Source organism: Falco punctatus, assembly GCF_963210335.1.
Source record: "Falco punctatus genome assembly, chromosome: 4".
Taxonomy (NCBI): Eukaryota; Metazoa; Chordata; class Aves; order Falconiformes; family Falconidae; genus Falco; species Falco punctatus.
Window position 1 is genome coordinate 6,911,248 of NC_137583.1, and position 16,865 is coordinate 6,928,112.

Sequence of the window (16,865 nt, forward strand, 5' to 3'; positions counted from 1 at the left end):
AAACCAGTGACCTCTATTGAGAGGTCTCGGTGAAGAATTTGTCTTGCTTAGAAAAACCGAGTAAGAAGGAAACCTCATTTTCAGAAAGCTCTTTTCCTACACCTTTGCATTTCATGGTGGTATACCTCGTGGAAGCAATCTCTCCAAACTGACAGTTACCCAGTGCTGCCAACTCAGGGCCGGGGGTGGGGTGGGGGGGGTCGATTTGCTGGGACAGTCCTGTCAGCAGGCTGACAGCATGCAGAGAGAAGCCGCTGTCTGAACTCTCAGCTGGAATGTGGATAAAGCTCCTCAATTAACTTGAACGAGCAAACAAGGTGTCTGGAGAATGTGTCGGGAAAGGTTTTATGTGAATCTTAAGAAACCATGGAGCTGTCAGGCTCTCCGGCTGTTTCTTTTGTGCAAGAGGAACGTGTGAATTTTAGAGAGGAACCTGTTTGTCCCACCTCCTTTCTCTGCAGTTTCTGTAGCTCTGTGCAGACTGGTGATTGTTGACAAACTATTTCTGGTTTGCATCTAGAGGGCTCAAACCAGTGCCTGACGAAGAGGTGATCGAACTCTACGGTGGTACGCAGCACATCCCCCTGTACCAGATGAGTGACTTCTATGGCAAGGTATTGTAAGCCCTTTACTGCTATGATGCAGCAGCTCTTTTAACAGCTGGGAAAACAGAATGAATTGTATGAGCTTGTAAATGACTCCAGCCTCCCTTGGACTGGGAAAGGCTCAGTCCCTAGTGAGCTGCAGTGTGTGTTTTTGTTCTAGTGGGAATTTGCCCCAGAGGTTATTTAGCAGTTTAGCATGTGAAAGCCATCTGTTAAGCATTCCTAAACACCCCAGGGCTGTTGGCCTAGATCTGAATGGCTCTGGAGACTGACAGGGAGATGGTCCCTGCTTGTGCCTTGGCCAAATCTAGCTCCTAAGCTACTACCTAAGCAGTCTGCAGTGATGGTGTTTGCAGTGAGTTGTGCAGGAGAGGGGGTACGTGTGTGTAGCAGCAGGGTGCTTGCAATGCCTTTTCTTTGGTGTTGGGTAAGGGTTTTTTCCTTCATGAAAGGGATCTTCCTCCATGCCTCTTCAGACCTACTTAGTGGATGTTATTCATAGGGTCGGCATCCATGAGTACTGGGGATTTTTTAGGCAGAAAAGTTTACTGTCACAGTAAATTACTGAAATTCTGTCCATAGGAGCTGTAGAAATCCTTGAGTTGTCTGAACTAGAGGAAATTAGGAGACATTTTTCTTCCTCAAGTGCCTAGTGCGGTGCAGTGGGCAAGCGGGGCCATTCACATCCCTTTCCCTCCAGAACTGCTTTGTTTCTTGCCCTTTGTTAGTTCTGTTGCCTTAGGGCAAGCTTCCTCTGCTAATATCCCTTTGAGTCTGCTGTGTGAAGTCTACAGGAAGGTCACTTTTTGATTTCTCTGTCTCTCTTGGGAACGATTTTATCTGAGCGGTTGCTTTCTGCATAAGTACATACTGTTTATAGCTCAGTGTTGTTTCTAGCTTTGAAATAGGATGTTTCTGCTTAGAATTTGCCCTCTCTCTGTAAACTGCACTCCATTCTCCTCCCACTGTGCAACTCTCCTCACTCCTGGCAAACCTGAGATGATTTCACCTTTCTTTTTAAATAATTTTAAGTATGAAATCTGCTTTGAATTGTGGCCTTTTGTAGGGCCAGGTGCTCGTGCCAAGGTGCCATTCTTTGCTGCTTTGTATGTACCAGATATTTTCTTTCCTGTAGTTAGTATTGAAAAATTCCGTATAACATTTTGCCACAGAAGTAAGGATAGCAAGTTATTCATTGCCAAGAGGTAAATCTCCTCTCCTAGTAGTATAATGAACTTCGTAAACTAACAGGTGGATCCCAAAGAGAATGAAAGTATATACAACTAATGGCATTTGCATACAGCAATGTCTGCTCAGCCTGTGCCACAAACGTATTAGTGGGAAGGCATCTGGGTTTAGATGACTGCTGGTGTGAGCCGGTGCGGTGCGGTTGGTGTGGAATGAGGCTGTAGCAGGGATCTTTAATCTTGTCCTTAGTCTGTCATGCTGATGTTGCTACCTGTGTGGGTAAGAGGAAGGTCTGCCAGGGGGTGATTCCAGGCAACAAGGTGTAAGACAAGTGGGACTGATGTAGCTGAAGTATATAAATACTCTCCCTTAAGAGTTTTCTTGATCCTCTGTTGGAAGGAGTGCGTGGACAGCTATCGGCATCCCAACGCCTGCAATAGGTAGGCACAGATCTTGACAGGGGTTAGGCAATGCAGCTAGTGTGGCTTTTGCTGGCAGAACTAGTGATGGCCTGTAATGAAGAATGGAGAACTCTAGGATGTTGTGGAAAAAGCGTATGTAGCATTCTAAAACGACGGTCCAGTTTTCATCCTGACTTGGTCGCTGTGTCTGCTGCAAGGAAGTCAAGGCTACTAAAGGGAATGGGGGGAAGCTGGACTTGCCTTGTAGGATAATGACACAAGGCACAAAAATGAAACCAGAGTTGACAAGGTAAGTGTTTGCTGTTAACACTGAACATTTCACTGTCTCCTCTATGCTTAAGGTCTTGAAAGGTGGGACAGGTCGTTGATGTGCTGCACTCTGTTAAGTCCCACATCTAGTGATTTCAGTAGGAACTGCCTGTCTTTGTCCCTCTTGCTTCTTTCCCAGAATCCCTGAGCAGGAAAAAAAGGTGGAGGCTGTTTGCAGGAAATTTTGATTTTACTAGTTGGAGAAATATTCCTGTAGCATCAAAACGGACAAAGTCTGTTGAAAGGACTCAGTATCACTAAGCAGCACCGCCATGTGCAGTATGTGGCCCAAACCAGAGGGGGTCCTTTGTGTTACTATGGCTGTAGGTCTAGTTGTCCTACGCTGGCTGGGTGGAAATTTTGTAACCCTCAGCACACTGATATAGCTTTTGATTGCAGTATATTTTGGTAATAGACCTCAAGAAAAATGCCATTTGTTATTCCTTTGCCCTTTTTGCACCATTTTTCTTGACCCCAATTTGTGCTGTCCCAATATTGCCTTTAGATGGCGCTGCAGAGAGTGCATCTCTTGTTCTACCCTTCCAAGACCGGCCTAAACGGGAAATGTTACCGTTATTACATCCTGACATGAGAGGGGCATGTGTTGGTCGTTAGACAGCGTGTGCCCTCTGTCAGCTTCCACGATGTGTACCTTGTGTGATCTTCTGGGGGGTGCTTTCATGTCTCTCTTTCACATAGCTATAATAATTGCCTTCTGATGTGGACCAGTATTATCCTAGAGTGTTGCAGTTTTGTGGCTTCAGTCATGGGTTGCTCAAAGCTCACATGGACAGGCATGGCACGACTGGATTGCCTTGGCACCTCTGGTGACCAGGTTCACTGAGAGGTCTGTGCACCTCCTGAACTGCTTTTCGTACACAAGGGCTTACTAAATGTCCCCTTGGCTTCTGGCACTTGAGCGATGCAAGATGAAAAGATTGATTCCAGCTTCAGCTTACCAGTGAGACTCACCATAGTCCTCTGCTCAGGTGGTACAGACTGAATAAACAGTCTTTATTTTACTTGGAATTCCTCTCTGGAGCCAAAGTTGGTTGTTAACCTGCTGATAGGTTTGTGATTGATAGGCAATAGAAATAGCAAATATATGGGAGAGCTGCAGCCTTGCCTAATGCAAGGTGAGTTTTGCTCGGTCGGAATTTAATTGCCCATTTCCACTTGACCGCTGGGCGGGCTGAAGTTCTTTTCCTTTGTGCCTGCTCTGGGTTTTCCGTAGTGACTCAAGGCCAGACAGGCACTGGCAAACTGCTTGTTGGAGCGATTCTTGTGTGGCTGTGTGGAACCTCACTAGGCTGAGGTTAGAGCAGCTTTGGTGCCCGTGTGTCCAGTGTTGCAGCCTGGTTTAGATGAGCAATGGGGCATCTCCAGCAAGGGCCACAGCTGCTTCTGTAGCAGGGTGCTGTCTGTTGGCACCTCTTTCCACACCAAGAGGCCAGGTGGGAAGCAGAGGGCATGGGTTTGTAATAAAAGTTAGTGTATTTTTAAAGTTATTATTACTCCCTACTTCCTGCACCTTCATCTGATATTGTTTATAATTCTGGGTTTGTTTAACGATTTCTGTGAAGCAGAAGCCTCTCTCTTGTTAAGTGTTAACACATTAGGTTAGTGTTTTGGTTGAGAAGAGAGGGCTGCTTGCTGGGTGACTGGGACTTCCCACATGAGTGTTTTGTTGGGTTTTTTTGTTGTTAGCCTGGAATGCCTTGCAGACGGTGCTGGGTGATGTGAGTGAGTTTGTTTGGCTTTGCATTATTATTTTAAGTATTTTTTGTTTAATGTGTCTTTTTCATTTTTTGTTTTCCAGGGTCCATCACTTAAGCAGTTTATGGACATTTTTTCTCTTCCTGAAATGACACTGCTCTCTTCGGTCATCGATTACTTCATAACTCATGGTATTGAGTTTGACCAGGTGCATCTTTACAAGGATATATCTGTAAGTACAATGTCAGCTGCCCCATAGCTCCTATCTCATCAGAATTGTGAGCCCTTTGGCTTGGTAGCACTGGTGAGCTCTGCAGTACCCAAACCTAAGGGGCTGTTAATGAGTAGCCTAATATGACAGCATTGTTGCCCCTTTAGATTAAATGACCAGGGAATATTCAAAGCTGTGTTTTCAGAACATGTTAGTTTTCTGTCTGTACTACAGAGCTGGTGTTGCTGTATGTTATCTCTTGCAGGAGTGCCTAGACTGGTTAGGTTGAAGGTCCTTCCATGGGAAATATGTCACAAAGCTCGTGTAAATGTTTTCTGGTACTGCAAACTTCTAAGCTCTATGTTTTCATGTTAATGTCTCATTTTTCAAAGAGGCTTGGTCTGACCACATACCAAACAGTTTGCTTTATACAGCAGTTGTTGTGAAGCACCTGTCCTTGCCTGCTCTTAGAATCCACCCCTTCCCTTTGCAGCTACATAGTCGTCTGATCCTTTGGGGATGTTTTCCAGTGGGTGACTAGCTTTAAAGAGCCAGTTACTCCAAGGTGCTGCTACCTATGCCCTCCAGCTTCAGTCCCAGCATTTGAAATGGCTGTTTGGGATTATCAACATTGTTAGGGAGTACTGTTTGACAGTTTAGTTAATGCTGCAGGCAAGATGTAAGTGCTTGATATTGCTGCCCTGGGTGACCTCTGTTGACAGATGATGCATCTTCCTTGGTAGCCAAGCCTTATTGCACGCCTTTTTCCATGGAGAGAGGTTTTTGATTTGTACCTCGTGGGAAACTTACGCTCATCCACTGGTAGCAGCCCATACGTATGTTGTTCAGTCGTCTTGTGAGGGAAGTGGAGCACCACGCCGGTGCTGCTGCTTTTGTGATAAGGATCCTTGTCAGCTTTGCTGCAGCCAGAGATTACAGCTTACGTTCTGACCTTCTGTTAGTGCCGGATAGGAGCATGCCAGCCATTTTCCCACAAGACCTTAACATGTTTCTAGGGTGTTAGTTGTTGTTGGTTTTGCTCTTGGGGTGGGGAAGTTGGGAAGAGGGGATGCAGCTGACTCCTGAGGCCTTTTATCAAGAGTGTCTTCTGGACCTTCTTTTGAGGTCTAAATGGACACATTCCTAATTGAATTCTTGAAAGCACGTGGGTGGTCGCCACCACCTAATATATACTCAATACAGGGCAAATGGTGTGCTCAAGCCCTCAAATTCCTGAGTGCTAATCCTGGCATTTGTCTTCACATCCATTGCTGAGGGATGGGTGATTCCTGAGGAGTGGCTGAGGTAGGCAGGGAAGAAAGCTATGACAGAAAATCTGTGCCAGTGCCTGAAATCTATACTGGAAAGTTGGAGGCTGTCCTGTGTTCTCACCACAAGAGTTCTTGCTTTTTTCTGTACGATGAGGATAACATTTTTGCAAAACTTTCCCCTTGACAGTACGTGAGTGCAAGTGGAAAGAGGTGGTTTGCAGACATGAGCACAGAGATCTTTTTGTGCTTACACAGACAGGTGTCCGAGAGGACTTGCATAGCCCTGACTGTTATTGCAACACAGGCTAACAGGGGGCTAAGACATGTCTAAACCTGACACTCTTCTGTAATTCTTAGTAGTAATTCTGATTGCAGCTCCTTGTGTTTGGGAGCAGGTTGAGTGATACAGACACTGCGCTGAGTCAAAAGGGCAGACCCTGAGGCAACGGTAAAGTTTGAAGCTGACTTGTAAACCAAGTAGTCTGGTCACACCAGTTTGGTTGCTTCGTATTGGAGAGTAAGAACCTCTTTACCCTGCTTTCTCATAGTTTTTGAGCCCTGTTTGACACCTCCCCAGGCTACCACAGTTTTATCTGCAGGAACCTTGTTAGTGCTTTTGCTTTTTGTTCAGTTTCTTTTCAATAAGGCGGTCTCTTGGTGAATGAGATGTGACCTCTGCCTTTTTACCATTCAAATCCACATGGTGGAAGGAGACTCCTGAAACTCTGTTTTGAAGAGGTGACACCTCCTCCTTTGTCATCTCCCATCTAAGTTATAAATTCTGGTTCTCTCCCCATTTTGAAGGCAGCGGTTTTGGGGTGATAAGCAGGTCTCGGCAGCACTGCTGTGAGACCAGGTGGCTGTGGGGAGTTGTGTGCAAGTGTCGCTGTAGCAATGTCAGCGGTGAGTGTGGGAGTCCAGTCTGAAAGGGCAACTCCTGAAGGAGCACACGTAGTGTAACAGGGATTTAAGGGTCCTGGGAAAAGGCAGCATTTCTTTACCTATCTAAATTGTCAGGGATGAAAATGGTACTGTTAAAACAAGCAAAATGTATTGCTGCTCTGGCAATGGTGTATCTGGCATATCTCATTGGATGGAGACTTGGGACGAATCTCAACTGGGTGTGTCAAAAAATGTGTTGCATCTTGGCCTTTGGCCTGGAAAATAGAGGATATTTGGATGCCCTTGAAAATAATCTGTTTTAACTTGCCTTCCTCCTGAAAAGTCAGCATCTCTGTTTTTGCAAAAAGCCTTCAGCCTCCTAGTGGAAGCTTCTGCTCTGCCTGTACCCACTGGCCATCCGGAGCTGGGAGCTGTAGCCCTCCTTGGCTTGTGGGGAGCGTTTTGGAATTACAGATGCTCACCTCTGCTGCTGTTCACCTTGGCCATGCTCCCATCCTTTGGGTCACATTTGGCAGAGCTTCCACAGGCATAGGGAGGAAGAAAAGCCAGCTAGTGTCTGGGCCAGTACAGTTTTGGGGCAGTTGATGGTTTTGGAGTTGCAGTCGTGATTGCCTTGATAACAGTGTGTTGACATGTGCCGGTTTCCAGTAGCAGGAAGGAAATTGTGCTTTCACAGATAGGTTTTGAGGTTTTTCCCCTTGTACTGCATCAGCTGAGCTAGCCACTGTGGTGTTCCTTTTGGCATGTTGGTGAGCCTGTTCTCGTTCTCTTGAGCATTAATGCAGCTTTTGTTCATTCAGCAAGAAGCGGGGATGCGTCATTACTGGTTTGTTCCTCAGTGGTGACAGTAGGTTTGCATGCTGGGAAACAGGAATGCCATGCGTAAAATTGAAATTTTTTTTCTCTGCCCTTTTCTTTAGGATGCTATTAGAGATGTACATGTGAAAGGAGTGATGTACAAATGGATTGAAAAAGATCTGGGTGAGTTAAATGGAGCTCTGGTGCCAGATCCATTTTGATGTGTCTCGTACTATGTGGCAGTCTGTGTAAGACAACTGTGTAGGCCCCACACACGGTCACAGGAGTCCGGGGGACACAGAACTTGATCGTGGCTTGCCTAAAGGCAGCTGAGGGGTAGAGTGGCATTAAGAACCAAATGATATTTAGGGTCAGGTGAAGGATCTATTTTAATGGAGGAAACATCTACTTCATTGGTTGTGTTTCTGTTTCCTTCAGCTCGTAAGTGAGGGATGGTGGTCCTTGGCATGATGTGAACATGCAAAGGTGCCATCTGGGAAGGCTTCCTGGTCATTCAGGGGAAAGCAAGCTCCTGGCAGCAACATGGTCTGGAGTGGCTGTGACTGGCCCTTGTGAGGGTTTGCTTTCAGCCCTCTTTTTTTTGCTAGCATTTTCTGTTCCTCAGTCTTTTTCCTCTAGATGCAATGACTGAGGATGAGGAAGGCCATTTTGTCACCACGATGGTTCACTATCTGCCTGCTGAGGTGGATCTAACTCGGGCTTTTTGCATCCCTTTGTGGTAGAGGGGCTAGGTTTGTTTGTTTGTAAAGAAATGCGGTCATGACTTACGCCAAAACTTTTTGATTTATGATGTCTGTTTTATTCCAATATAGAACAGTATATTCTGCATGGGGATGAAATCTATGCTGTGCTAAACCGACTGGTGAACCACAAGAAGAAACTCTTCCTCATTACAAACAGTCCCTTTAGCTTTGTGTAAGTACCATTATTGCACACTGATGGGTCACCTCAGCACAGTAAGAGCTGTGCACTGCGGTCTCTGCTGTGACCATCGGAAAGTTGTGCGCTAGAGGGCTTTGTGGCAACAGTCACGAGAGTGCTCTTTGGGAACCGGTTGTGGTGAATGTTGCACCCCGCAGCACTCTTTACATCGACTCTCACTTTTTGAAGAAGGTACAAAGCTGTGTAAGGGCACAGTGTTCCCGAGCTGCCACTTTGGATCACCTCCAGCAGCTTTTGCTGCATCACAGACTTCTCAGCACTTACCATGGTACAGGAGAAGGGGTGTGGGACAGCTTGAAACAGTCAAAGTGCTACATCAATACTCCATGCCATGAGGACAGCCTTGGAGGATTCACAGATCTCTATGCTGCTTCTTTGTTACTGGAATGAGAGTAAATTTATGACAGACTGCTGTAAAGATGCAGTGTGTTGGGTGAAAAAAAAGAGTACTGGCTCTGTTAACTTTTCTGTTCTTTTTTCTTTAGGGACAAAGGAATGAAACATATGGTTGGCAAGAACTGGCGGGATTTATTTGACATGGTCATTGTGCAAGCTGACAAGCCCAACTTCTTCACTGATCGACGGAAGTACGTGTCCTGGGGCAATGCTGCGCTGCTGCATGTGGGCCTGAGGTTTTGGGCCTCCTTCCCTAGAGCAAACAGCTTCTTTTACCTTCCAGAAAAGTAGTGGTTTTCTAAGTATAATCGAGGTCCAGCAGGCATCCAGCCTTCTGCTGTCTTCTCAGATACTCTCTGAGGAGATGAAAACTGACTGGTCAGGGAATAAGTGGATAGAATGGGTACTGCCACGCAGAAGGCATGTTTCTAAAATTGACTGTCTTTAAGCTTCATAAGTTTTGTCATGGTCTGGGCTTAACTTAGATTTTTAGGGGTAATAATATACTTAAATCTTCAGAAAGAAAAGAAGAGTGGAATGGTATGTATGAGAACTGGCCATTTCTTGGCTCTAGGTCTCTTGAGAGTATGCCAAAACCTTCCCTTTTCCTGTTCCCCACAGCAAATATCTGTGTGGTTTGGGTTTTTTGTTTGTTTTGTTGTTAAGTTACTGGATACATACTGGTTGGTAATCGGCAGCTCTGGAAGCCTTCGTACGTGGTGGCTGGGTTTTGTGGTCAGTTAGGAGCTGCCAAGGGACTAGCTGATAGGCAAGCTGCCGTCCTCGCTTTGCTCTTTGGATTCTTTGCTCTGGGAACTTATGTCTGCTTTGTTGTCTCAACTTAGGACTGACCAGAACTTACTGCCCTTAAGAGAGAGGTCTGTTCTTTCCTCTCTATTTCTTTTCTTCCCCCATTTTCCAGGCCATTAGCATAAACAGGAGTAAACCTACAAAACGGCTTTATAAGCTGTGCTGACCTGGTAAAGGTTTACTTCGTGGGTTGGAAGTGTCTTACAAATATAGTCTGGAGCTGTGATGACCTGGCCCTCTAGGAGATAAATCTTATGGCTGCATGGTGCCTAACGTCCACTCGTGTATTGGGCCAGTGGAGTGACAGGGCACATACATCCAAGGTGAGGGGAACTCCTGATGGCGAGCTGTAGTGAACTGGGAAGTGTCTGCCGCAAGGGAAGATGCGGGTGTGCCCTGGAAACCACGTTTGGTTGAAAAGCCCCTTGCCCAGGTAGGCTGTAGAGTTCATGGTGGGAGGCTGGACTCTTTCTGCCCTGTGGCGGCTCAGAATCATACGATACTTCTGGATAAGACTGTGCTCTGCTGGCAGCAGGAGCAGCTTCATACCAAGGCTTTCGATCTGGGAACTCACAGTTTGGAACTTCTATCCCAAGAGGGAGCAATGTTCCTATTGAGCAGGAATGTTCATGGGGGTCAAGTAACTTAAGCCTTGTTTTGCTTCATCTGTCCAAGTGGAAGGTAATGAGTCAAGCCCTCGGGAACAACGGGAGCCAGCTTGGGTCGGCTGCGGACACCAACACAGAGGCTGCTTTCCATCCACTCTGCAGACTGCTTTATCCTATTAAGACATTCCACACTCTGTTGGGCTGGGGCGTAGCCAGACTGGAACAGGACACAAAATGTTAAATGGCAAGGCCTTCTTAGCCATAGCATTTCAGAGGGAGTCATGTTATTGTATTTTTTTTCCTTTTTCTCTGTGTCTGAAAAGCGAGAAGAGTTGTTAGGGATACTGGCATGAAATGGTTACAGTGAATGGAAGCATTTTGAAAAGATATTTCTCTCTCTCGCTTTCCCTGAGAAAATAGTGCAGAAGGTCGCTTCATGTGTAGGGCTTTTTATTACGAGTTGTTACATAGGTAAACAAGTTTTCTGATTCAATTGTTGTGGTTGCTGGGTAACAGTCGCCAAAAATCAAAAGAAGTTGATGTCTCCCCTGGTTTTTTTTCCAGACCTTTTCGAAAACTGGATGATAAAGGCTCACTGCAGTGGGACAAAATAAACCAGCTGGAGAAAGGAAAGATCTACAAAGAGGTAAAGTGTGTGGATACATAAGGGGTACGAAGCAAGAGTCTGAAATGGTAGGGACTTACAAGACATCTGAAGTTTTGGAAAAGCCTGGAAGTCACTGGAAAACAGGAGAATCTTCTTAGCCAGGGTGGGGGGAAATAATGGGTGCTTCTGTAGGTCACTTGTGGATGTCTGATGTTTGAAAAGCAAAAAATAGAAGTCCTTGAAAAGAGCACCCGTGATAGAGGGCATTTGTAAGAAGGCACGCTCAAAGATCTGTGTGCTGCAGTGGCTGGTGGCAGTGAGAGATGCTCTCTGTCCACATGCAGAGAGCTCTTGCTGACCCGGTAGGACACTGTCCCTCCAAATGCTTCCAGCCTGCTCTCTTGACATGCTGTGGAACAATAGCGTTGTGATTTGCGTGCCTCTGAAAAGTCTTTCAGCTTCTGCTGGGATGTAAGCATTAGCATAAAGGGTCTTTTGCTGTACTGGAAAGCCCTGCCAAGGCCTGCGTTGCCTGTCAGTGTGCGATAAACCAGCTTCTGAGAGTGGTGAGAGGTGCTTCATGCCGTAGTGTAGGAAAGGCTGCTCTCCTGGCAATCGCAGCTTTTCACAGTTGCAGGAAGCAGAGCTGAAATAAGGTACAGCAGAGCTGACTGGTAGGAAAACTTGTCTGCAGCTCTGAAACAGTTTCCTACCCAGTTCTGTGAAGGCCATGCTGTAGAAAGGCGTGTAACAAAAGCGATGTATTCCACCCAGCTCAACTGGGCTTGGCATTAGAGGTGGAAAGACAGGGATAAGGGGCAAAAAGGCAAAGTGAGGCCAGTTAACTCAGGGTGTTGGGTGCTTGCCTTTCTGCCCAGGAGGACTTGTGCTGAGTTATCTCTGCCAGGCTGAGTTCCTGAGAAGAAGTGGTAGGAAAACATCCTCTGTATGTGCAGCAGGGGTCAGTGAATGCCCCCTGCCCCACTGTACAATGAAACCTTCACCCTAGGATCTCTGCTTTGACATTGTCCAGTGTGGCCGATAGTGCAGTTTTCCCTTGGCTCTTTTGATGTCCTGGTCCTGAAAGTCTTGTCCTGTTTCACACTCACTCGTGACAGAGGGGTTCCCCAAGATTGAGATAGTTGAGGGTAAGAAGGCAGACCTCTCTGCAATTGATGTGTATGCCAAGATCTTCCACACCTCACTCCAAACTGTCCTCCATAAGGCTGGAGAAGGTAATAGAGTAACAAGGGCGATCAAACAGGGCACAAAGCCTGGCTCCTGGCTCTCTCCCCTTCCTGAAGGACCAGCATGTCCAAAGGATGGGCCATTACTCTGGTGAACTTGCTGCCTTGGGGTGTTCTTGTAGCTAGTCTGTCCCCTGAGAAAACGTTGCCTCCGGCTTTAGGACAGTTTGTTCTTGGTTGTGTGAGCTGTCCAATCCCACGGGAAGAAACTGTTAGTGAGACAGCGGTCAAGTAGCTGGGACCTGACCGGTAATAGAAAAGTAGGTCATGTTGTTGAGTAGCCTCTGGCCTGTCTGGTGGGTCTGTCAAAGTGCTCTGCTAGCATCCCATCCTCTGCCAAGAGCTACGAGCTGGGAACATGCAAATAGAGCTCATACAAAGTCTCTGTCCCATGGGCAAACTTTCCCAGTGGGTTAGCAGCTCCCCCAGGAGTAAAGGTGCACCTCAGCCATGGGGTTTGTTGCTGAATTAAATCCTGCTCTTGACCACCTGTGTCTTGTGGCCACAGGTTGCTCACCCAAGTGAATGGTGCATTGAGGAAGGGAAAAGGTGAAGGAGGAAGGAGAGATGGGGTAGGGTTTGGGGCTTCTCTTCATTCCCCCCACCACTACAATGTTCATCTGACTGCTTCAAGGTTGTGGCCCATCTGTGGTTCTTGGAACATCACAGAACATGTATCCTGGCTGTAGCCACTCTGTCCCCAGCACTTTTGGTTTCTTAGAGTGCCACAGTATGCTTCTTTCTGGCAAGTGTTAGTGGCCATGGACCTTGCTGTGCTGGTGATGTTGTTAGAGGCCTCTGAGCTGACTTGTTCCTGTCCCCTGAAGCACAGCTGTGTGGTGGTTGTGCTGTGGGTATCTCATACAAATGGGACAAATTGGTGTTTTGCACTGGAGACTGGGAAGTTCAAGGGATGGCCCTGTAGTCCCTTCTTTCTGATAGATGTGGGGTTTTCTGGTTGTGACATGTATGTACTCCCATCGCTCCCCTAGTCTGCGATGTCAGGAGGAGGACAGCCAGCTCCTGGAAGTCACCTAACAGGTCTGCGGCTCAGTAGAGGTCCAAGCACAAGTTTCCTGGTTGTCAGGTTGTCAGGCCCACTGCTGTTCGAGGTGACGAGAGCACAGCAAAAGGACCATCCTCCACCCAGGGCTGTGGTCCATTTCCCTGCTCTGCCAGTGGCTTCCTGAGCAACGGTCAAGCGAGCAGCAGCAACGTCATGTGCAAGAAATGCAGAGGCCAGCCTGCACAGCTCCAGTGATAGCCTCAGTGACGCTGGAGCAACAGGAGGCCCAGCACCCTGGTTCTGGGTACCCTTTGCAGTGCATACAGTGTGTTGCCAGTGGCCAGTTGCAGGGCTGCAGGCCGCTGTGGGGTGTGCCTTGTGTTTGGGGGTTTTCTGTCCAGGCTGGTGCTGTTGGGTAGGCATGCTAGCTCTTTCCTGGCACTGGAGACTGGGTGGAGAGGTTGCTGCTTAGTGCCTTGCAGGTTTGCATTGATTGCTTGTGCTGGCACAGTCTCGACTGCTGGCGTTGATGGGGCCTTTTCCTTTCCTAGTGGGTTTTGTTTTTGTTGTGACTCATGTGGAAAACTTGTGTGGAGATGGAAGGGGGGTCACTGACATCTCCTCTGTGTGCAGATGGGTGTTTGGAAAGCCTTGAAAGCTGCTCTGTGCTGTGCTTTAGCTGGTGCTTTGGGGGTTGGTTTGTTTTACTTAGCTGTGAGTCTGCCCAAGCTGCCTGGCTTTTCAGCTTGGTGAAGCAATTCCTGTGAACGCATGGGTGGTGGTAGTCTTTTGTGTTGGGATGGTGGTCAGCGATGTGAGAACAGCCTCAAGTGCTCCTGACTCAGTGAGCCTTGCATGATGGTGCTCACCTTGCCTCTGATGCACCCTGCGAGGTGAAGTCATTATCGCCTGAGCCCAACAACTTCTAAACCCAGAACACCTGGGGTTCTTTCTGTCCATCATTCAGACTTTTCTAATTTAGGTGTCTTTCACTTTTGGCCTCTACATGGCCTCCTTTCGTTGCCTTTTTAGTCCACGTAGTCCTCTTGACTTGCTGTGCCCTAGAGCACAGAACTTCCCCTGAATTGCCTATTGGGTTTGGAAGAGTTTCTGCCTTTTTCTGTAGCCTAAGAAAAACTGAGGGATGTACAAGGGGTGTTGTCACATGGGAAGAAAGTGAAATAAAGTGTGGAATGACAAAAACCTCTGGGTTTAGATGGCGGGGGGAGTGAGCAGGCTGGCATTTCACGAGAGTGCTCCCATCTGCATGTGGTAAGGTGGCACGTCCAGTTGCACTGAGACCACTGCTGGGGTGACTGCCCAGTACCGTACAGTGAGGATGGAGGCATTCAGCCTGTAACCGTGTTGCTCTCTGTGCTCCTTTGACTTGCAGGGTAACCTCTTTGATTTTTTGAGGCTGACAGGCTGGCGTGGATCCAAAGTGCTGTACTTTGGCGACCATCTGTACAGTGACCTTGCGGTAAGTGATAAGGTCTTTGCTCTCCAGTGAGGTGGGAGCAACCCTGTGGGATTGTTGTGGTTGCAGCGGTGTTGGAGTATAAGGCAAGGCCCTGATGTATGTGCTCAGGTCTCCGCTATGCTGTGCTGGGTGCTCTGTGCAGGCTGTGGCTTTCGGGGCATACATATGACACATAAGCATCTCCAGCCTGCTGTTGGGCAGAAGGAACCAGTGGAGAAAGGGCTCCTGAAGTACTTTCTGTGGGTAAAGAACATCTTCTGGTCTCTGAATTTGAGAGCAGTTTGTCTGGATCCCACATTTCTAGGTGCTTCATGCAGCTGATTGGCCAGGAGATGGCTGTTACTGGTATGACCTGGCATGGGCCATGGATGCCTGTCCCCTGAGAATCTATAATGGGAACAGACCACTCTTCTAGGAAACAGGGTTGTGCTTGGGTTTCAGTCTTTATGTTGAATTCTTTGTTGTTTTCTCACCCTGACCTCTAGGACCTCATGCTGCGTCACGGCTGGAGGACTGGAGCCATCGTTCCTGAATTGGAGACGGAGATTCGGATCATAAACACAGAGCAGTACATGCACTCCCTGACCTGGCAGCAGGCTCTGACAGGGCTGCTAGAGAGAATGCAGGTAAACAGCTCCTGTCTGAGTGGGATGGGTAATATGCTGCCTTCAGAGCCAGCATTTTGGACTTAGCATGGGAATTGGGGGATGTACCACCTTGCCTGTGTTCGCAAAAATATCTCATCCTCCTGGTGCAGTGGGCTCATGGGTCTGGGAGTTACAGTGGAAACTGGGAGAGCTGAGATGTGGCCTGTCAGGACTGATGCAACATGGTGCTTTCTGCTGTTGTCTTGGCAGATGTATCAGGATGCGGAGTCGAAGCAAGTGTTGCTGGAGTGGATGAAGGAACGTCAGGAAATCAGGTGAGTATTGTCCCCCTCACTCATGAGGTCTCTCAGGGCCTCCCAGGACTGCACTGGGTCTGTTTTGTGACCTGCTTTGGGGGACAGTGGTGCTGCAGCTGTTGGCCTGTGGTCCTCCCTGGCGTTGCTTGTCTGGGGCGGGGGGAAGCAGCAGTGCAGTCCAGCACCTGGGAGGTCAGACTGGTTTTGAAGGCAAGGTTGGGATGGGGAGGTGTCGCCCTGCACTGGGAGGAGCTGATGGGCCGGCTGCTACTGCAGCTCCTGGCACTGCAGGAGGGTCCCTGTCCATAACAGCTACAGTAACACCGCATCTGACTTACTCCTGTAGGAGTGCACTGAAAGTTCATCACAGTCTCACTGCATGGGGACTGGTCTGCATCACAGCCTGTGTGGGATGGTGATAGCAAAATGTTTCCTGGGAGTGGGGTGGCCCGGGCTAAGGGATTGGAGGGGGAAGACTCTGCGACCATGGCCTTTTATCTTCAGAGCACTCTCTCTTTCCTCAGGTCGCTGACGAAGAACCTGTTCAACCCCCAGTTTGGAAGCATCTTCCGCACCTTCCACAACCCCACGTACTTCTCTCGACGGCTGGTGCGGTTCTCTGACATCTACATGGCATCCATCAGCTGCCTGCTGAACTATGATGTGAATTTCACCTTCTATCCCCGGCGCACCCCTCTGCAGCACGAGGCTCCGCTCTGGATGGATCAGCTCTGCACAGGCTGCATGAAAACCCCCTTCCTGGAGGAGATGGTGCATATCCGGTGAAGGGCCAGGTACTCGGGGCAACAGCACAGTGCTAGTCTGTACGTGGGGCCGGGCTGCTCGGCCAGCGGCACCTCTGTCTACCACTAAAGGGCGTTTGACACTTAAGTATGTGTGTAGATGGTGTGTTTTATTTTTTCCCCCTTCACTGGCTCCATCCCTTTCCCTGAGGTGGGTGCTTTGCAGGCTGGACAGAGGGCGGGTGCTTGTTGTGCACCATAAAGGAGCCACAGAGAGTCCTCTGTAGGAGTAGGTGAGATGGAGATCCAGTGCTGGCAGTGGGAATCTGCTACTCCCTGCTCTGTGCCAAGGGAACTGGCTCAGAAATGGAGCCCCGGGTCTCTGGTGCTTGGAGAGTGCGATGCAGCCTCCCACGCGGGCTGTAACAAGGTGTGGCAGGTCTATAGCTGCAGGGATATCAATCCCCGGGTGCCATGGCATGAGGATTCTGCAGGCGGGCACTGAAGGGACGGGGTTGCTGACTGGGCAACCCGCAAAGTGCATCAGTGACTGCATCACGTATGACAAACCAGTGACAGTGTTACCCATCCAGAACTGGTACCAGCAGCCCTTGGCTCCATCCCGCTCTCTGCCAGACTGGGCTGTCCAGCTGGTGACTCTGGCAGGTAACAGTTAAA

At 48.3% G+C, this 16,865-nt stretch overlaps 1 protein-coding gene across 1 annotated transcript in view; it reads left to right on the forward strand.

Annotated features, from left to right (window-relative positions):
- NT5DC2 (5'-nucleotidase domain containing 2) overlaps nt 1-16,335 on the forward strand; it is a 28,787-nt gene extending 12,452 nt beyond the window's left edge. The window contains exons 5-14 of the mRNA XM_080386309.1: nt 521-614; nt 4,344-4,472; nt 7,546-7,606; nt 8,257-8,359; nt 8,872-8,973; nt 10,765-10,846; nt 14,454-14,540; nt 15,026-15,166; nt 15,398-15,462; nt 15,969-16,335. Of these exons, the coding sequence (XP_080242435.1) occupies nt 521-614; nt 4,344-4,472; nt 7,546-7,606; nt 8,257-8,359; nt 8,872-8,973; nt 10,765-10,846; nt 14,454-14,540; nt 15,026-15,166; nt 15,398-15,462; nt 15,969-16,230 (1,126 nt within the window). The 3' untranslated portion in view covers nt 16,231-16,335. The remainder of the gene's footprint in view (nt 1-520; nt 615-4,343; nt 4,473-7,545; nt 7,607-8,256; nt 8,360-8,871; nt 8,974-10,764; nt 10,847-14,453; nt 14,541-15,025; nt 15,167-15,397; nt 15,463-15,968) is intronic.
- Nucleotides 16,336-16,865: the final 530 nt, after the last annotated feature.